A 21,219-nucleotide genomic window follows, 5' to 3' on the forward strand; every position below is an offset into this window, starting at 1 on the left:
CGCGCCCGGCCAAATGTTTTTTATGTCTCATCTGTTTTTTCAGCAGTATTTGAAATAATTTGACTGCTCCTTTCTTCTTAAACACAGTACGTCCTTGGATTCGATAACTTAGTATCTGGTTTTTCTCCTGCCTCCCTGGGTGTCTTCTCTGATTGCTTTATAGGATGATCCTTAACAATTAGCCATTATGTGGACTATTTGGGAGTTCTTTCCCTTCTCGCCCTATTTTTTCCTCTGAGAATCCTTTTCAATGCATTTGACTTCAGTTATTACCCATAAGCAGATGACTCCAGACCTCCTCTCTCTTCTGAGCTCCAGACTCTATATCCATCTATTTTATATCTCTTCTTGTTGGCTTGGAGCTGAACTCATTATCTTATTTCTTCTTTAAAGTGATTCCATTCAGTGTCTGGCATACCAGCTAGCTTAGTTGTACCAAAATGGAGGTGTTGTCCTTGACACCTTTCTCCCCAGCCTCAGCATAACCAGCTGATCATTAGATTTTGTGGATTTTATCCATTTAGTGTCTCTGGAGTCGTATAACTCGGGTTTAAATGCCAGTTGCTCCCTGCTAGCTGTATGGACTTGGCAAGTTACTCGGTGGTTTTCTCTTTTAGGCTAAATAACCCCAGCTTCTTCAGTAATTTACTTATTTGATATGGTTTTGTGTTCATCAGTTTCTTTGTCAGGAGTATAATCTCACTGTTTTAATTCAAGGAAAACCCATGTTTGGGGCCTTAAAGTTAAAAGGATGATTTTATTTATTTTTATTTTTTGAGACAAGTTCTTGCTCTGTTGCCCAGGCTATAGTATAGTGGTATGATCATGGCTCACTGCAGCCTCGACGTCCCGGGCTCAAGTGATCCTTCTGCCTTAGCCACCTAAATAGCTGGGACTACAGGCATGTGCTACCATACCCAGCCAGTTTTTATATTTTTGGTTGAGATGGGGTCTCACTATATTGCCCAAGCTGGTCTCAAACTCCTGGGCTCAAGTGATCCTTCTGCCTCAGCCTCCCAAACTGGTGGGATTATAGGTGTGAGCTACTGCAGCCAGCTAAAAGATGATTTTAAAGATGGTTAAATGACATATGTCTATTTGTATGTAATACAATTTATATCATTTAAATGCAGCTGCAGTTGTGGTTGGATAATCCAAAGATTCAGCTGACATTTGAGGCTACTCTCCAACAATTAGAAGCACCTTATAACAGTAAGTAGTGTGTTCAATAGGACTAATTTTGTACTGGATTGTGAAAATTGCTGTATTCTTCTGGGAGCCTCATGGTTCCTTGATAATTAATTTTTGCATTCATATTTCCATGTTATTTCACCTTGTGCTGTGCAAAAATAAGTCTTTTAGAAAACCTGTTTTCTACGGTTTTTTCATCTTCTGGTCTTTAAATTGTGTTAACACATGAGTTCAAGAGATTGCTAAGTACTCTTCCTAGACCTGTTGTCCAGCTTTGATCCATGAAATACTTTGGCGCTTCATGGCTCACTATCTGGTTTTTTTATTTTTACTTTTTTGAGATGGAGTCTGGCTCTGTGGCCCAGGCTGGAGTGCAATGGCGTGATCTCGGCTCACTGCAAGCTCCGCCTCCTGGGTTCACGCCTATCTCCTGCCTCAGCCTCCCGAGTAGCTGGGACTACAGGCGCCCGCCACCATGCCCGGCTAATTTTTTGTATTTTTTAGTAGAGGCGGGGTTTCACCGTGTTAGCCAGGATGGTCTCGATCTCCTGACCTCATGATCCGCCCACCTCAGCCTCCCAAAGTGCTGGGATTACAGGCGTGAGCCACTGTGCCCAGCCTGTCTGGTTTTCTTATTTCCGGCTTGCCACCAACAATGACGTGATGTTTTTGCCAAAGTAAATGAGTGTTATCACTACTTTGTGAAGGTTTGGTTTTATTCTCATTCCATTTGTGGTGGAATGAAATTCTTAAAAATTCTAAATTAGACAGACACGATGATGTGCACCTATAATCTCAGCTACTCAGGAGACTGAGGTGGGAGGATTCCTTGAGCCCAGGAGTTTGAGTTCAGCCTGGGCAACATAGTGAGATCACTCTCTCTCAAAAAAATTAAAAATTAAATCAATACAATTCCAAAGTATGTGTTATACATTTTGGTCTACTTCACAGACTAATAGTTCTAAGAATCACATTGATTGATTGATTGATTGATTGATTGATTGATTGATTGACAGGGTCTCCCTCTGTTGCCCAGGCTGGAGTGCAGTGGCACATTCACAGCTCACTGCAGCCTTGATCTGCCAGGCACCATCATGCATGGCTAATTTTTTGTTTTTTGTAGAGATGGGGTCTCTACAGTGGTTTTTGAGATCTGATCTAGCCTGGGCTAGAGTGTATTGGTACAATCATAGCTCCCTGTAGCCAGGAACTCCTGGGCTCAGGTGATCCTCCTTCCTCAGCCCCCCGAGTAAGTAGGACTAGGGGCATGCACCATCATGCATGGCTTATTTTTTATAAGGGGTCTTGCTGTGGGGTCTTGCTGTGTTGCCCAGGCTGGTCTTGAACTCCTGGCCTCAAGTGATCCTATCACTTCGGTCTCCCAAAGCTACTAGGATTATATGCATGAGCCACCGTGCCCAGCCTTAGAATTACTTTTTTAAAGGAGTCACATGACCTGAAGCTTAATGGAAAAGATGTTTGTAAGGACTTCATGGTGGAGAAATAGAAGAGTTAGAAGAATATTGTTTAAACTACTGAAAATAAAACCATGTTTTTAATCCGCTTATTCTGTAGGTGATACTGTGCTTGTCCACCGAGTTCACAGTTATTTAGAGCGTCATGGTCTTATCAACTTCGGCATCTATAAGAGGATAAAACCCCTACCAAGTAAGGACCTCCTACCTGGCTGATAAATTTTACATTTTTAAGTTACGGTTTCAGGACTGTGTATTATGTCTATGATGTTAGGATTTTATTTTGATTCATAAGACTATATTTAAAAATATTTCCAAGTTTATCTTACAAGTCAAGTTTAATAAATAATAAAAAATAAAGTCTCTGAATAAATGTGCATTTCCCTTAATTTCTAGTTTGATAGCTACTTAGTAAAAGATACTAGATTTCCAATTTAAAAAAAAGAATAAAACAGTAAATTTGTTAAAAATAAGAGGAGTTCATTTTGAGGTTTTTCTCTCATTGACCCATTCTTTATGTTTTCAACAGTTGCTTTTTTTAATGCTTTAATCATTTTTTCAAAAAGAAATACTAACTTAAGACTACAAGGGTAGAGGTTAAGGGAAATAGCTTATATGCAGAATGTGTCCTAATATAATAATGAAGCAGATTATTAACCAAATTAACTAAGAATCACAGATACTGAAATACATGCCTGAGGTAATGAGAAAATAAATCTTAGGATAGTGGATTTGATTTATAAATGTTCGACACTGAATTTGAATTCATAAGTTTCAGCTATTCGTTCATTTGTTTTCAGATAGTTTTCATATTTTGAAAATAACTCTGAATGTTTTACTTTGTAAGATATTATAAATATGTTAAGAACCTAGAGGTTTTCATGAATAAGACTGTAAGTACAAACTTTTATACCTACAACAAAATACTCTTTTTTCATTTTTTGCTTTTAGCTAAAAAGACAGGAAAGGTAATTATTATAGGCTCTGGGGTCTCAGGCTTGGCAGCAGCTCGACAGTTACAAAGTTTTGGAATGGATGTCACACTTTTGGAAGCCAGGGTAAGAATTGCCTTTTGAGTTTAGAGGCTTGACCTATTGGAAACATGGTAAGCAAATTATCTGTTGCAAATTAAGGAATTATACAACTTGAACTAAGTCAAATTGATTTGTAAAATAGAGTGTTTTGGATAGTGTTATTTATATTTTAAAGACGCATTTTTTCATATGAATGCTTTGAAAAGTGCTCTGTGAGGAGGGTTTTAGAGTATTTCTTTTCCTGATTGATATTTTCAGATCATTGTTTCTTGTAGTTAGCTCTTAAATTTGGGGCCTTCATGGACATATCTTTTGTTAGGAGGCAGTTATTTTTGGTGGTGGAATAGAGTGAATTCCCTATTTTTGATAAAGAAAAAAAGCTGCCTCTCAGGCAGGAACCATCTTTTAGAAGCCAGGATACTGTTTTTTTTCCTGTTAGTCCTAGAGAGAGAAATGGAAACAGGAGCAGCAATAAGGGATAATGACACACAGTAGGAAAAAGAGCATATATTAGGATGCTACTGTTCAAGCTATTTTCATGAATAATTTTTGAAATCTAATTATCTTCTAATGGCTTTAAACTGCTGATTTTTTAAGAGAGTATGGGGAAATTGAAATTAAATATTTTCCTGATACACTGTTATTAAAAATTTTATATATTCAGAAAACATTTTTGTGCACTTTGTACATTTTGTATTGAAAAATACAATAAGGAATAATAGGACCATTATGATTCCTACCCATGAGGAGTTTATAATCTAGTGCATAGGTTTTTGTTTTGTTTTGCATTTTTGTTTGTTTGTTTGGAGTTCCAGAGTATTCTTACATTATCTATAATCATTAAATTATCACTAGAACTCAGCCATACTTGAAAATCCCTGGTCAGCAGTGATAAACCTGGGCCTATTTAGGGATGAAAGGTAATGTGAACAGGCTATGTTCAGTATGGACTCTCTGCCCCTGGGCATAGGGCTGTACTGGAGAACCATTTGTCAGAAAAATTATCCTTCAGATTTTTCCCAGCTAATTTTGGGGATCAGGGTGTAAGAGTCAGATTACAGTGGTAGAAAGTTGGTATTTAAATAGTGTTGGGATTTGTGAACAAATATTTTCTATGTGGGTAGCCTCGTTCATCCTGTACATTAAAAGGTATTATAGACAGCCGGGTAGAGAGGTACCTGTGACTAAATATATCTTCCAACTGTGAAGTTGTTTTATATCACATCATTTAATTCTGTGTCATTTAGTTATATGACATTTAATTATATGTCATTTGTTGCCTGCTTCTCCTTCAAATAGTCTTCAAGTTAAACTTCATTTGTTCTTTGTGCCCATAGCACTGTTGATTGCATTCCATGTAAACTCTATATCTTTATTTTTAAATTATAGAAGACAGAGCCATGGTATATTACTATGGCAGGTTTGTGGTTAAAACACAATTGATGATTTTGGCTATTTAATTTCTGAAACAGGATCGTGTGGGTGGACGAGTTGCCACATTTCGCAAAGGAAACTATGTAGCTGATCTTGGAGCCATGGTGGTAACAGGTCTTGGTAAGTAGCTATTGGTTTGTCCTATAGTACGTGGTCTGAGACTCATAAAATAAAAAAAAATTTAAAGCCAGAGATGCAATTTTAAAGTGTATTGGTTTAGAATAGTTATCTTCTGTTAGTGAGAGGTATAGCAGTATGTGGAAAATGTAAATTGTACATATCTTTTGACCTAGAGTACCTTTTTCTAGTTCTGGGAAATTATCCTATGAAGATAAGTAGATAATGTGTTTGAAGCTTTTTTTTTTTTTTTTTGAGACAAAGTCTCGCTCTGTCACCCAGTCTGGAGTGCAGTGGCGTGATCTCCACTCACCGCAGTCCCCTCCTGGGTTCAAGCAATTCCCCTGCCTCAGCCTCCCGAGTAGCTAAGACTACAGGCACATACCACCATGTCCACCATGCCCAGCTAATGTTTTGTATTTTAGTAGAGGCGAGGTTTCACCATGTTGGCCAGGATGGTCTTGATCTCCTGATCTCATGATTAACGTGGCATTGTTTTTGTTTGTTTTGAGACGTGGTCTCGCTCTTTTGCCCAGGCTGGATTGCAGTGGCATGATCTCAGCTCACTGCAACCTTTGCCTTCCATGCTCAAGGGATCCTCTCACCTCAGCCTCCCTAATAGCTTGGAATACAGGCATATGCCACCATGCTTGGTTAATTTTTAATTCTTTGTAGAGATGAGGTCTCACTATATTGCTAGGCTGATCTGAATTCCTGGGCTCAAGCGATCCTCTCAAAGTGCTGGGATTACAGCACTGGTCTCGAAGTCCTGACCTCAGGTGATCCACCCACCCCACGGCCTCCCAAAGTGCTAGGATTACCACCATAATCCTATGTGGGCATTAGCCAGCTTGCCCATCCCTGGCATTGTTTTTCATAGCAGAATATTAGAAACTACAGATTAGAATATTATACCATGAGCAATATACAGCCACTGAAAATCATGTAGCTCCGTATTAGTGTAAAACAATGTCCACAATATATTGCTAAGTTGAAAAGAGATTATAAAACAGTACTTATTATGATCCTTTTGTGTGTGTCTGTAATTTTATACACTTAAAATCTAGAAGGATCTGTAATAAAATGTTAATTAGTGGGATTATAGGTAATTTTTTTGCACTCTTCATGTTTATCTTACATATTTTTACTTGGAGTGCTTTTTTGAGAAATAATTTACATACTGTAAGCTTTTGAGCATTTTTTGAGTAAAAGTATTTTTTACTGTGAGGTTTTTGTTCTCTCTTCGTAGGTCTATTGAATTTAATTGCTTGAGTTTTTTCTAGGAGGGAATCCTATGGCTGTGGTCAGCAAACAAGTAAATATGGAACTGGCCAAGATCAAGCAAAAATGCCCACTTTATGAAGCCAACGGACAAGCTGTAAGTCAAGGACAAACAGAACTTTCAACATTTCTTTGGTTCAGTTGAAAACAATTTTAGGAGGATGATATGGATGAGCATATACATATATACACATACAGAGGTGTATATATATAAACTGAGGGTAGAGATGATGTGACGTTATTCTGATTGTTTCTTAACTCTGAGCTATGTAAGAAAGGATTATTGTATGTATACACATTTACCTGTCTGTCTAACATTTATCTTTAGATATTTAATGAAGGCTAGCTAGACAGTTAATCTTTTTATTTGGCTGTGGCCCCTTACTCCAAGGGACTTGTGGAATTGAAACCTGATTCTTCGTTTTTTTTGTATTGTGCCTTCCATCATGTGCTTTAGCTCCATGTGTTCTTTATGACTTCAGTTTTGTGTTTATAGGCTAATATTTTTCATGGGCTAATAGCCAAATGGTGGTACTTACCCACATGCTTAGATAGGCTAAAGTATATTTGTTGACCAGAGGCATAGGAGCTTCCTATACTTAGTATGACTGTAGCATGGAACTGATGAATGGTATGGGGAATTGCACAGTTTAACAACTTTAAGATAGGCTTAAATTACGTAAGTCAGTCCTAATTTTTAGAAGTGAGTGAAATTCAAAAGTTTGTATTTAGCAGAAATTTTAGTGATTCCCTTTATCAAGATGAGAGCCCACACTTCTCAGGATATAAGCACATATTATCTTTATATTTGGGGAAAAGGGCGATTTCCTGTGTATACAGTGTGTTTAGCTACTGTTACTAAAAGTGGTAGGATCCTAACTCTTGAATTTTGTGTGATATGTTTCAAGGAACATCCTCACTTACTCCTGTCTACCTTAAGGCTTTATGGAGTTCCTATCAAGAGAAGGGCAGACTCTCAGGGAATGCTTTGGTTTCCATCCCCACCATCATGGTCCAGATTTCCTACCAGTACTTGGGTGGGGTGGGTAACAGGAGGCTTCTTGCAGAATAAACTGAGCAGAATGAGAGAGAAAGGATGAAGCAGAGATTAACTCAACAGTTGAGTAAACTTCTCTTATTCTACCAAGATCTGTAAAGGATATAGAGATGAATAAGATCGTCCCTGCTATAGTGGTACTTGTACAGAAATAATTCTTTTTTCCCAACTTTTTATTATGGAAATTTTAAAACATGGACAGAAGTAGAAAGAGTACTGTAGTGAACCTGTTTTCCCAATCTTGTTTTATCTGTCCCATTCCTACACTTTTGAGTCCAGGGGAAGTCTGGAGTATTTTAAAGCAAATCACAAACATCCATAAATATATTAATACCAGTAACATAAAGTGAAAGCCAAGGATTAGATAGAAGAGCAAATTGCTGTGGAAGAACCAAGGTGGCAAGAGAATGTATGAAGGTGTGAGGGAAAGGGCACTAAGAGATCTGGAGGGAAGGAGAACATTTGTGAATGGCAAATCAGGATTGCAGGCAGAGGAGGCTTAAGTCTAAGCAGATAAGTCTGTAAAGGAGGATGGGATTATACCAGTGAGGGTAGGAAGATAGAAAATTTAGGGTGGGGCCATGTTGTAGTGGATGTTACTTGCTAGGCTTGATTGTAGGTTGGAACTGGAGAGGTTTGAGAACAGGGGAAATGACATGATTAAGTCAGCATTGAAAGTATAATATTAGTAGTAGGTAATAAGTACAGAATTGAGGTGAGGAGAAGCAAGGCTCCAGAGTGGCTATTACAGTCATCAAGAAGTGGTAAGAGTCCACAGTAAAGATTAATCACTGATCATTGAGACACCATCTTTTTCTTTAGACTTTTCTGAATGTAGAGCAGGTTCATTAATTCTTTCTAACAGTAAAGAGAGAAGTTTTTTCTTTTTTTTTTTTTTTTGAGACGGAGTCTCGCTCTGTCGCCCAGGCTGGAGTGCAGTGGCGCGATCTCAGCTCACTGCAAGCTCCGCCTCCCGGGTTTACGCCATTCTCCTGCCTCAGCCTCCTGAGTAGCTGGGACTACAGGCGCCCGCCACCTCGCCCGGCTAGTTTTTTGTATTTTTTTAGTAGAGACGGGGTTTCACCGTGTTAGCCAGGATGGTCTCGATCTCCTGACCTCGTGATCCGCCCCTCTCGGCCTCCCAAAGTGCTGGGATTACAGGCTTGAGCCACCGCGCCTGGCCGAGAAGTTTTTTCTATTAGAGATACCCAGAGAAATGGACTGCTTTCTTGGTATTAAATGAGCTTTAGCGCATTTTTTAAAACACTTGTTTCTGTATCACTGCTGTCCTCAGGTGGGGCCTGCACTGGCTGCCAGTCTGTGAACTAACTGTTGATTACCAGTGTGGGATGAAATAAAGAAATTACACTGCTAACCACACTGTTAATTCAGTTGGTGACTTTTTTTTTTCCTGGTAGCAAAACTCTCAGTGAAGAAAGTGGTACATTGATTTATCCACATCTTACCAGGACCAGCCCTTTGAGTAGCGCTGTAAACAGTTGTTAACCTTGTGTGTGGTTTTCAGCATTTTGAATGCAAGGATATTTTTCCCAATGAAATTGGTAGTTGTCATTCAACTCTGATATGTATAGGAGTTTTCTAAGTTGATACATTTATATTTGGTGCAGTAGCCAAGTGATAAGGAATATTTTAAACCATTCTCAAATTTGGGAATGGATTCTTTGCAGCTTTGATTTATGCTTGCCTTAGTTAATCAAACATAAGGCATGCTAATGTTTCTGTACTGCTGTCTCCAGTTGTCTGTCTCAGAGTAAGAATGGAAAACTGTTGACTAGTAAACTAGCTTTTTTTTTTTTTTTTTTTTTGAGACAGAGTCTTGCTCTATCACCCAGGCTGGAGTGCAGTGGCACAGTCTTGGCTCACCACAACCTCCGCCTTCCGGGCTCAATTAATTCTCCTGCCTCCGCATCCTGAGTAGCTGGAATTACAGACGTGCCCCACCACGTCCGGCTAATTTTTTTGTATTTTTAGTAGAGATGGGGTTTCTCCATGTTGGTCAGACTGGTCTTGAACTCTCGACCTCAGGTGATCCACCCACCTTAGCCTCCCAAAGTGCAAGGATTACCAGCATGAGCCACTGTGCCTGGCCTAAACTAGCTTTTGAACAAGCTTATAGGACAAGTACAAAGAGCCCCACTAATTTATGCTTGTAATTACAAATACGTTTCATGGCTTTAGCGATCTAAAGAGAGGTCAGTAGCTTTATTCTGTTATTGCGGGAGAAGAAACTAAAGCTTATAGGTCAGTAGCTTTATTCTCTTATTGCAGGAGAAGAAACTAAAGCTCATAGGTCAGTAGCTTTATTCTCTTATTGCAGGAGAAGAAACTAAAGCTCACACGTGTGTTTGCCTAAGGTTATCATAATCAGTAAGTTGAAGAGCCAGAATCCATTGCCTGGTGTTCTGGTTCAGATTCCCATACTTGTTTGACTACAGCCCGCTGACATTTCAGGGAAGATGGGGTGAGGTGAGTGTATGCACCTCTTTCTAACTGCCTGTGTGACGACATCAGCTAAGTCTCCTTCTCTGAGAGCTTTGTTTCAGTAGTTACTCCAGGAGCCAGCAAGGCCTACCTAAAGTAAAAATTCATTCAGTCATTGATTTTTCTTTAGTAAACTGTTGGATGAAATGGGATTGGTTCTGTTTCTCCATGCTTTGTGGACAGCTTCAGTCAAAAAAAGACTGACTTGTTGGTTCTGTTGTTAGTACATAGAAATTAATGATGTCATCCTGTAGAAGGCCAGAAAGTTACTCCGAGTTATACCACTAGTAATAATGTCTGAAGGACATATCTGCATACCCAGACATTTTGCTGCCGTAGGAAAGGAATCATATAGTAAGTGATTTTTATTTTATGTCATTGTTTTAATCACAATCACAAGAATCCCTAAAAAAGTTTACCTCTCTGTTCTCTCTCCTACATTTGTAGCTAGTATATTGAGTTTCTGTGTTTGTTTTTGACAAGGGACATTTATTTTATGGCTTTGGATGACTAGAACAAGGACTTCCCTAGTAAACATATTAATATGAGGGATATAATATAGAGATATAAAATAATGTAGGGATACTAAGCATATCCCTCTAAATAGAAGGGATCTCCACTACCTTAAGCCTATAAAACAATCAAAGCTAGTATAGCAGCTGCCTTCAGTTGATTGGTGATGGAGTTATACTCTGACCTATGCTGTCATCAGTAACAGCTTTAACTGGACATGGAGAAGGTTGGGAAATAGGGTAATTCATATTTCAGGGAACATTTTGCTGGTCTCTGCTGAGGGGACTGAAAACACGATTGGTCGGGGAGACAGTGGAAATGGCTCTGAATGTTTTCTGCATCTCCTGTACACCAGCTAGTAACTCATGGGCTTTACTTTTTTTTTTTTTAGGGTATCTTAATCAAATTCCCACAGTACTGTAGCATTCTGTTTCACAAGGTCTCTGGTCATGTGTGTGTGTGTGTGTGTGTGTGTGTGTGTGTGTTGTTACAGATCCAGAGGACTCCTTTGAAAAACTGAGCTTTGATTTTCTTCTTGGGAATGGCTCAGCTGTTAAGAGAATGACAGACAACATATGAAAAGTGATGGGTGTCAGGTCTCTTACAAAGACCATTAACTAAAGGTGTATTAGGTATCTGTCATAACTTAGCCACTTTTCATTTGTGTTCTTATACAGTGGTGCTTAGGTTAGTACACCTTTGACACAGACCTGTTGGCCTTTTTGGTTTTCTTCCTTTGAGGAAACATTTTCAATATCTTTATGACAGTCTTTCTCTGCCCTTTAAAATCATTACTGCCAATCCATGCTTGTTTATAAATGTAAAAATCTCATGCCTTCCTTTAATGGTCCTGAAGTTGCAAATAGTTTTTGCCCCCTTAATTATAGTTATAATACTGACTTTGCTTTTCCAAACTGTATTTATTTGTTTCACAAGAATTTACTGGACTAAAAACTGCTAGAGAGAACTACTTAGATATGTTGTGTGTGCCTTTTCCATACACTCTAATCACTGCTTTAAGGAAGTCAAAAAGATTCCTTACGGGGTGGGAGTTGGGGGAGACAACAGTCTCTGTAGAATCACATTGATTGTTTTGTTTTGGAGACAGGAAGATCTTGCAGTGTTGCCCAGGCTGGAGTGCAGTGGCATAAACATGGCTCACTGTGGCCTTGCCCTCCTGGGCTAAAGTGATCTCCCACCTCAGCCTCCTGAGTAGCTGGGACCACAGGCACACACCCCTACACCTGGCTACTTTAAAAGAATTTTTGTAGAAATGGAGTCTCACCATATTGCTCAGGCTGGTCTCAAACTCCTGGACTCAAGTGATCCTCCTGCTTCAGCCTCCCAAGGTGCTGGGATTTATAGATAAGAGCCACTGCGCCCAGCCTAGAATCACGTTGAATTTTATTTGCATTAAGGATATATTCCCCCTGTAGGGATAATAGCTATATCTCATTTCCCTTGGCTGTTGAGGAGAATCTGAAATTAGAGACTCTTCAGAAGTAAATTTCTTCTTCCAGGTTTTACCAAATGAACTAATCTTAATCTTCTGCTTCACCATCATTCTAGAAGTGCTCGATGGCATGGGATGGGGAGGTGGAGATTGGCTGTCTAGTCAGATTTGGCAATTACTCCTTTTTTCTGATTCTTTCTGGGGATTTCTCTGGCTAAATCTCAGACCTTTCATTACCTAGTGTACGTTGCTGCATTTGACTCCATTCTGCTCTGCTGCTGGTGAGTTTGTGAAGACTGGAAGTAAGATAGGTGTACAATGTTTTTGAAGACCTAAAGAGCTTGTCAGAATGAAACCAGAGGTAGAACTAAAGAGAGCTGTCCTTCTTCCTTTGAGATTACTTCTTGCAGGACCAGGGACCTTGTCCAGAAAGGTGTTTGGCTTTCCCACATTCTGCATGGGGTAGACACACAGGCTTCCCTTCCCCTGGACACATTTAGAGATAGTCCATATAATCTACTGGACCAAGACAATCAGGATTGAACCTATTTGGAACAATGAGACTCTTCAAATTCTCTTAGTCTTGAAGGAACTATTTACCTGGAGCCTTTCATAGAGAAATAAATGGTTTCAAAAAGTCAGTCAAAATCTGTTTAAAGTGATGTCCATTTTGTTTGCTTCTTAGATAGAAGGCTCTTACATTACTGGTCCTTTCCCCAAAAATGCTTTTTAGTTTGCTGTTACAAGTTCTTACTGTGTTGCAGTGTAGAAATCCACCTGCCTTCTAATGTGGTACTTAAAACCCTTTGTAATCATTCGTTGAGTTTCTTTCTCAGGATACAAGTTAAGGATCTAGATTAGAATAGTCAGGTAAGATTTAGATTATTGTGACCTATGTTTAGCGATTGCCAATATTTCAATTCCATTTTGTTGTTATTGTTCCGTAATAATTTGTAGAACTAATAGAATCCAAGGATTCTCATCAAGGGGAAATAAATGACTTAAAGTATGGGTAGTTTGGGGTTGTCAGGGTAGTCATTTGTTAGTTCCTTTTATTGTCTGGGTATGTGAAATAGAATATTTCTAACTAGCTTGTTTTTAGAAATGATTCTGATTTAAAGGTATTAAAAACACATTTTGGTTTTCTCCCAGTCAGTATTGATTTCCTAAGGGACAAGTATTTTATGTATTATTTTCCAAATATTCTTTAATTTCCAAGTGAAATTTTAATGTTAGTGGGGGAAAAAAAGCCAGGTTTCAGAGCTATCCCTGGCTGCACTTGCAACATTCCTGTAATTGCTTAGGTGGAAAATGGATGGGGCCTGGTGGCTGACAATCTCACGTAATCTCATACAACTGAGCCTCGGGTTAGAATGGTGTACCGGAGATGCAGTCCTGTCATCTGGTGTCAGTCAAATGTGGCAGCAATCTTTTGGTTTGGTTTTTGTTTGTTTGATTTTGTTGTTGTTGTTGTTGTTACTGTTCTGTGTTTTTCCTTTCCTCTTTTGAGTTTTGCTTTATTCCTCACTGCTTTCTGACACTTCCCCCTCACTCCCCCGCCTTTTTTTAACTGCCTTTCTTTTGGCCATTTCTATGCCTTGACCTTCCCATTTAGTCTCCGTACTATCTGTTCCTTATTTCTCTGGTGGTTGCAGCTTCTGAGCTAACAGAATGCTTCTGTCATGCTATGTGTTTAAAGCCTTGATTTTATTGCTGTCATACAAAACTAAACTTGACGTGGCTGTTGGGCTGTTATTTACAGTTTATTTCTCTCTCTGCTGCACTGGTTAAAAGGACACTGTCAAGGTATTTTTTTCATAATTTTTCAAATCATTTTCCTCACTGTTTACAATAACCCATTAAAAGCTTGAAACCTAAATCTTTTCCTTTCAAAGATCCTCTCCATCATACATTCACACTGGTTTGTTGTTGTAGAGTTGCGCCTATATGTTGGGCTGGTGCCATTTGAGTTTTTGTCATTGAAAGCGCGTGTAAAACATTAGGTTTTTTGTGGGTGGTGTGGGTGGACTAAGGGGGAAAGTGTAATGAATCCAGTGGGCTGCTCAGCAAACAGAGGGAGGAAACAGAGGTCAAATTTGGTCCCTCTAACCTTGACAGTGTCCCTTTAAATATTTCTCTACCACACACCCTGGACCCCAGTTACTGAGCCTGAGTGCTGTGTACTTTTTCAGTATGAACTTCCCTATGTGATTGTCATCCTAGTTGCAAAGATTAAAGCTTGTCTGAAGCAGACCATCCAGTTGACACTGGAAGAGCTTTAATCTGTACCATTTGCACACTTGCGTATTGACACATTCTGCCCTATTGTAGAGGCATATGTGATCTAGTAGTCCCTCTTGCTGCTATAGCATCCTCTTGCTAGGCATTTTAGAAGCAACACATAGAAATACCACTTTTATACTCCAAGAAAATCAGTCATACGCATTGCATCTGTGATGAATTAAGGTCTCATAACTACCTGGATTTCACATTGAAATGTAATTGTTTCCTTTTTGAAAGAAGAACCAAATTTAGATTTCCAGAACCGTCTTTTGTAGCATCATTGCAGGATTTGCACTGGAAGTAGCACGTTTCTGAGCAAAATTTCGGCATTGTTTGAGTCGCTCTATATATGACCATCACATATCACATCAGTGAGGAAAAGTAGCTGAAAAAGTAAATGAAATTCCTGACCAAAGGGTCTGTCTCTTCCATCAGCTGTCATAGCTGTGTAATAAGAGCAAGCTCTTTTTTGACCATTGAGTTGAATGAGTAATAGGTCAGAGGTTTTTGATCCACCAGTCCTAGGTACCTTCCTGATATAAATGGCACCAAGCATCCAAAGCCTGATTCTCTGCCTCATTTAACACAAACCAGAATATTTTTAGAGATTTAGATTTTCTTTAGGCTAAGGGTAATTCTTTAATTATAAAGACACCCTCATCTCTCCCATGTATAGTCTTTTGGAACTTACTGCTTTGAATGTGATTTTGATTAAATCAGTTACGGCGTCTCTCATATTTACAGTTCAAAGGAGAGTTGCAGTCCTCTTTCTTTTTGGGAGCAGATTGCCCTTCTTGCCAGATTCTTTCTGCCACACATTGGCTTATCTCATAGAGTTACTTGTGTGATCAATGAAGGAGCAGAGGCCAGGGTTCAAAATCATCTGTTAAGTTGGGAAGTAGAAAAACTGTGGAGTTTCAAATGAGAGATAGAATATTATTGGGATGGTCTTGTCAACAGTCAGTTATCTCTGATTGTTAGAGGTCGCTCCTCCTGAGTCTTAGTGTTTACTAGAATTTACTTCCATGTTTTATTTTTGTGTTACCAATTTTAGGTTGACTGTGTAGTGAAATTCCGTGTTTTGAATCACATTTCCCAGCTGATACCAGCCCAGCTTATAACAAGCAGTGCTTGCCTTAAACATATTTTTTCTTTCTCTCACTTCTGCCATGAATTCAACAATAGGATTGCATATACAGTTTACTTTGGGGCTGAATTAAGCAGTAGCAGAGGGGTGCTTGTGAACTAACTGATGTTATCGGTAGGCAGGCACACAGCATGGCTTAGGATCATGGTCTTCCAGCTTGATGATCTGCTTTGCATTCTGTTTGCTTCATCCACATCAATGAGGAGCCAGACCTTCTGGTCCTTCATTTACTCATAGACTCCCTTAAGAGCTTTGTACATTCAATTCTGAACTTATTGGTGCCATAAAATGTTATTACTGTGCAAAAGAACAAAAGTGCTAGTATGTTCTTATTAGTAGCCATGAATTTCATTTCTCTTTTCCCTCCTCCCACCTGAGATTCATCTTTGAGGGGAAGCAGATACCTTGGGCTTCTTATTTTCCCATCCTGCCCTTATTCTTGGAAGGTCCTCAGATTTGTTGACATAGTTTTTGTTCTCTGGGACTTTTCTAGTGTGTTGTTTGCATGTTAGCCAGCTCAACTTAATGCATGTCAGCTCAGTGCCACTTGTGCTCCATGTGACTTCAGTTAGCACCAGTGTGAATCTTGTGGCTGTTAATAGAGGTGGAGTCCCAGCTCTGAGGGCAGAAGTGGGAGAAGAGGAAATCGTCAGGGCCCAAACATTTCATATCTCATTTAAATGGATTTGACCACTTCATAGAAAAGAAAATTTGAATCATTGTGCTCAAAGGTTTCCCCTTTGAGATACATATTTTGACCTTTATAAACTATAGAGCATTTGTGTTTTCATGGATGGATATGTTTAGTTTTATAAGGACCAACTCTGCTATACTTCGGATTTTCAGGTTCCTAAAGAGAAAGATGAAATGGTAGAGCAAGAGTTTAACCGGTTGCTAGAAGCTACATCTTACCTTAGTCATCAACTAGACTTCAATGTCCTCAATAATAAGCCTGTGTCCCTTGGCCAGGCATTGGAAGTTGTCATTCAGTAAGTACTTTGATAGTGCTTATTGTATAGTGAGTTCCATGTGTAAAGATTTGCCATTTATGTTTTAAGTTTTTCTGCAAGTCTTATTTGAGCTAGTTTTTACTTAATTTCATGTGAAACCATTGAATCCAAAATTAAAAATTATTTAAAATTATTATATGATCTCTTAAGGTCCCTTTCACTTCTAAAATTCATTGCTTTTATGGTATTATACTGTATTTAACATAGCCTAGGAAATAATTTCCCACTAGCCAACTTTCTTGTTCCTAAGTATTAGAAGTTTCAGTGGGCCTTGATGCCCTTAAATGTTTTTGATGGGCACCTGTCTTATTTTGCAAAGTTGGCTTTGAGACCGGATTATACATATTGTCTCTCTTAGGTTACAAGAGAAGCATGTCAAAGATGAGCAGATTGAACATTGGAAGAAGATAGTGAAAACTCAGGAAGAATTGAAAGAACTTCTTAACAAGGTGAAATTCTGTATTTTCTTTATAGCTGAAGAAGCTTTATTAGGAAAAAATGTCTTTAGAAATTTTAAAAGCATTTCTGAGACTTTTTTCTCCATGGAAGAGAAAGTCTGCACAGCTGGGACTCATTCTTAAGAAAATAATGACTAACAAAAGAGACTGTTTTATCTGTCAGTGTTTCGGTGTGGCATTATTGATAAATGTTGCCAGAGGAAATAGATCTTTCCTCTTTTTCTGGTTCCCTTTAGCTCAGGGTTGTCCAATCTTTTGGCCTCCCTCAGTCACATTGGAAGAAGAATTGTCTTGGGCCACACATAAAATGCACTAACACTAATGACAGCTGATAAGCTTTAAAAAAAAGAAAAGAAAAGAAAATTCAGTGTTTTGAGAAAGTTTATGAATTTGTGTTGGGCTGCATTCAAAGCTGTCCTGGGCCACGAGTTGGACAAGCTTGGTTTAGCCATTCTAAAGCTATCCCAGTGCCCTCGGCTGAATTCTAGGACTAGCAGGAGATTAGCTGTACTGGAGCCAAGTTTCCATTGGTGAAGACCAACAAATCAGCAGCCAGTTCATTAGCATAATTACTTCTCTTGAGTTGCCACCACCCCCACCTCTGTTCCCCAGGGCTGAACTCTTAGGGCTCTTCTCTGCCACCACCTTCCAGCGCCCCAGGCTCCAGAGCATTAAAGTCCAACCATTTATTTCTCCTTACCCTGCCAGCTGCAAAGGTCACATGAGCTTAGGGAGAAAATAGCCCCTGGAGGGGGCCTTTATAGTGCATACTCTGGGTGTGCCTGTGACTGGACTCTTGCCTCACTCTCACTGTGCCTCATTTCTTCATCCGGTCTGATGAAGAGGTCTCCAGCTCACAGTCTTCATGGATTGTGGTAAGGATGAAAAGAGAAGAGTGACTTAAGAACTGCCAAGTGGCAGGATACCTATAGGGTGCCCAGTCTCAGGCTTTGTCACTCTTGGCCTGTGTAGTATCATCAGAAACCTGAAAAAAGCTAACATTAAGAATGGTTCCTTAAGATTCTTTGGCCAGGCACAGTGGCTCATGCCTATAATCCCAACACTTTGAGAGGCTGAGGCAGGTGGATCACTTGAGGTCAGGAGCTCGAGACCAGCCTGGCCAAATGGTGAAACCCCTTCTCTACCAAAATACAAAAAATTAGCTGGGCATGGTAGCACACACCTGTAATCCCAGTTACTCGGGAGGCTGAGGCATGAGAATCATTTGATCCGTGGAGGCAGAGGTTGCAGTGAGCTGAGATTGTGCCACTGCACTCCAGCCTGGGTGATAGAACAAGACTCCGTCTCTTAGAAAAAAAAAAAAAGTTATTTGACCTTTTACATATTTAAAAAACACATTATAGGACCAGGCGCAGTGGCTCACGCCTGTAATCCCAGCACTTTGGGAGGCTGAGGCAGGCAGATCACAAGGTCAGGAGATTGAGACCATTCTGGCTAACATGGTGAAACCCCATCTCCACTAAAAATACAAAAAATTAGATGGGCGTGGTGGCGGGCGCCTGTAGTCCCAGCTATTCGGGAGGCTGAGGCAGGAGAATGGCATGAACCCGGGAGGTGGAGCTTGCAATGAGCCAAGATCACGCCACTGCACTCCAGCCTGGGCAACAGAGCGAGACTCCGTCTCAAAAAAAAAAAAAAAAAACACATTATGACAATTTGTTTCAGAAAATCAGTTCAAGTTACAATAGCGATATTTTCTTTTTTGTGGGTATTAAATTTATTTCAATACTGGGTTTTTTGTTTATTTAAATTAATGGGACACTCCTCATCCTTCTCATTCATTTTAGAAGGCAGCACTGATCTTAGCAGATAGAGTTGTGGTACCTTTATGTCAAGCCCTATAAGATTTCTTTCCTGTTTCCCAGATGGAATGATGTAGGTTAGAACAAGTATTTAAGAATTCTAAGGACCTTGCACTGTAGCCCTGTTTTTTTGTGATAGCAGTTTTGAGGAGCCAAAAAAGGGTACATGTGATACAGACATAAACTACATTACTATCTGGAGTGGTAAATTTGTGCTTTTCCTTCTTAGATGGTAAATTTGAAAGAGAAAATTAAAGAACTCCATCAGCAATACAAAGAAGCATCTGAAGTAAAGCCGCCCAGAGATATCACTGCTGAGTTCTTAGTGAAAAGCAAACACAGGGATCTGACCGCCCTATGCAAGGTGTGGTATACATACAGGCTTAACTGGTTTTACTTGGAATCCTAAGAAATAGCACAGGGGAATTTTGGAAAAGAGAGCTACTAGCCAATCACAAGTGCCTTCAGTGCAATGAAGACGATTTGGTACATAGTGAGCCATGGGGATTTAATGGGTTAGTTTGGTTTAAGACCTGCTTGTCCTGCAGAATTCTTATCCTGTCTTAATAATCTCATCATTTTATCTTAAATCTCAGTTTAGCCGTAACAGTTTAGAGTAAGAGTATTAAACATGGACTTCAGAGTCATTTGGGGTCAAACTGTCAAATCCCTAACTTGGAGTCTCGAGCCATGTGACCTTGGACTCCTTAATTGCCTCATCTGTAACATGGTCTTAACACCTACCTTGTAGGGTAATTGTGAAGCTTAAATACAATTATGTATAAAATGCTTACCCAGTGCCAGGGACATGGCATGCTTATGAAATGGTACTTGCTATGATTTTTCATCCCCACTTTGTAGCACACTAATATATTTCTTCTATTATTTTCTCCTGTGTGCGCCCTGCCTCCCCCTAATATTCCAGGCCCCCAATTGTAACTTGTCTCCAAAAACAAAAATCTCTGAGCTCTATCTAACCCCAGCCTAAAATTGAGCCACACTTCCTATACGTGATCCGAAGAGGAAATATGATCCAGACCTTATACTTTGTGGTGTAAAGAAACTAGGTAGATATCTGACCCTTCAGGATAACTCAGATTCACTTAATTTTTATCAGGAGTATGATGAATTAGCCGAAACACAAGGAAAGCTAGAAGAAAAACTTCAAGAATTGGAAGCGAATCCCCCAAGGTAAGGAAAACAAACACAAAAGTTCAGAGGGATAGCTTTTACTGTTCTTTCAGTTTGATTTAGAAGGAAAATTGTAAATCATAGTGAGCCTTTATTTATGTTCAGTGAGTGGTTTAAATTGTTAAATAAATTAATATGTGACTACTTGTGAGGTTTCTAAATCCCCTGCTTCTATATTTTAATGTGTCCTAGATACCTAAACAGATTGTTTCTAAAGAGAGAGCCTTTCTCCATAAGATCTGATATTTGGATAAAGATGCAATAGATGGAAATTATCTTTTTTGAGGGGGTAGAAGGTGCGGTTGCTTTATACTTCCATAATTTTGGGAACTAGGTGGGTATTATACTTTATTTCCACTGGGTTTTTGACAGTGAATGCTGGTGAAATGTTTTCACTTGCATCCAGCCTCCACGTAAATCTGTTTTGTTCTGTATTCAAGGATGCTGCCCATCCTTTCTTTTTTTGAGATGGAGTCTCGCTCTTGTCGCCCAGGCTGGAGTGCAGTGATGTGATCTCGGCTCACTGCAACCTTCACCTCCTAGGTTCAAGCGATTCTCTTGCCTCAGCCTCCTGAGTAGCTGGGATTACAGGTGCCGCCATCATGCCCGGCTAATTTTTGTATTTTTAGATGGCGTTTCACCTGTTGGCCAGGCTGGTCTCAAACTCCTGACCTTAGGTGATCCACCTGCCTCGACCTCCCAAAGTGCTGGGATTACAGGCATGTGCCACCGCGTCCAGCCTGCCCATCCTTTCTCTAGCGTCTATGCTGCGTGTAAAATATAAGACTTTTTTTTTTTTTTTTACAACTAATAAGCTTTTATGATATAAGGTAATTTCATATGAAGAATTCTTTTTTTTTTTTCCCCAGACAAATGAGGCCTACAGGTAATTTGCTTTGCGTAGTGAGCTTGGCACTGCTCTAGACATCAGAGATAAAGAGGTTAATAAGACGGATAAGATGCTACTTTTTGATTTGTAATTTCTTCATATAAGGCACAGCCTTGGCTTAGATTCCGCCACAGTTATTGAGATCACCTACATCACACTGAGAGAACTAGTGATATCTTTTAATAATCCTGTACTCCTTTGTTCTTTTGCAGTGATGTATATCTCTCATCAAGAGACAGACAAATACTTGATTGGCATTTTGCAAATCTCGAATTTGCTAATGCCACACCTCTCTCAACTCTCTCCCTTAAGCACTGGGATCAGGTAAGTTTCCCTTATTTTTTTTGTTGCACATGTCTTT

The 21,219-nt window shown here is 39.5% G+C and overlaps 1 protein-coding gene across 3 annotated transcripts in view; it reads left to right on the forward strand.

The window, feature by feature from the left end:
• The window catches only part of KDM1A (lysine demethylase 1A), a 66,675-nt gene that overhangs the window by 34,977 nt on the left and 10,479 nt on the right, over positions 1–21,219 (forward strand). For 2 of the 3 annotated variants that reach the window (XM_025380516.1, XM_025380526.1), the window contains 10 exons: positions 1,134–1,212; positions 2,767–2,859; positions 3,618–3,724; positions 5,173–5,254; positions 6,535–6,629; positions 16,334–16,476; positions 16,856–16,946; positions 19,008–19,142; positions 19,896–19,969; positions 21,071–21,182. In XM_025380516.1, the coding sequence (XP_025236301.1) occupies positions 1,134–1,212; positions 2,767–2,859; positions 3,618–3,724; positions 5,173–5,254; positions 6,535–6,629; positions 16,334–16,476; positions 16,856–16,946; positions 19,008–19,142; positions 19,896–19,969; positions 21,071–21,182 (1,011 nt within the window). Of the gene's footprint in view, positions 1–1,133; positions 1,213–2,766; positions 2,860–3,617; positions 3,725–5,172; positions 5,255–6,534; positions 6,630–13,851; positions 13,864–16,333; positions 16,477–16,855; positions 16,947–19,007; positions 19,143–19,895; positions 19,970–21,070; positions 21,183–21,219 lie in introns of all 3 variants that reach the window. The other variant, XM_025380506.1, reaches the window with a different exon arrangement.

The sequence above is a fragment of the Theropithecus gelada genome, chromosome 1 (assembly GCF_003255815.1).
Source record: "Theropithecus gelada isolate Dixy chromosome 1, Tgel_1.0, whole genome shotgun sequence".
Taxonomy (NCBI): domain Eukaryota; kingdom Metazoa; phylum Chordata; class Mammalia; order Primates; family Cercopithecidae; genus Theropithecus; species Theropithecus gelada.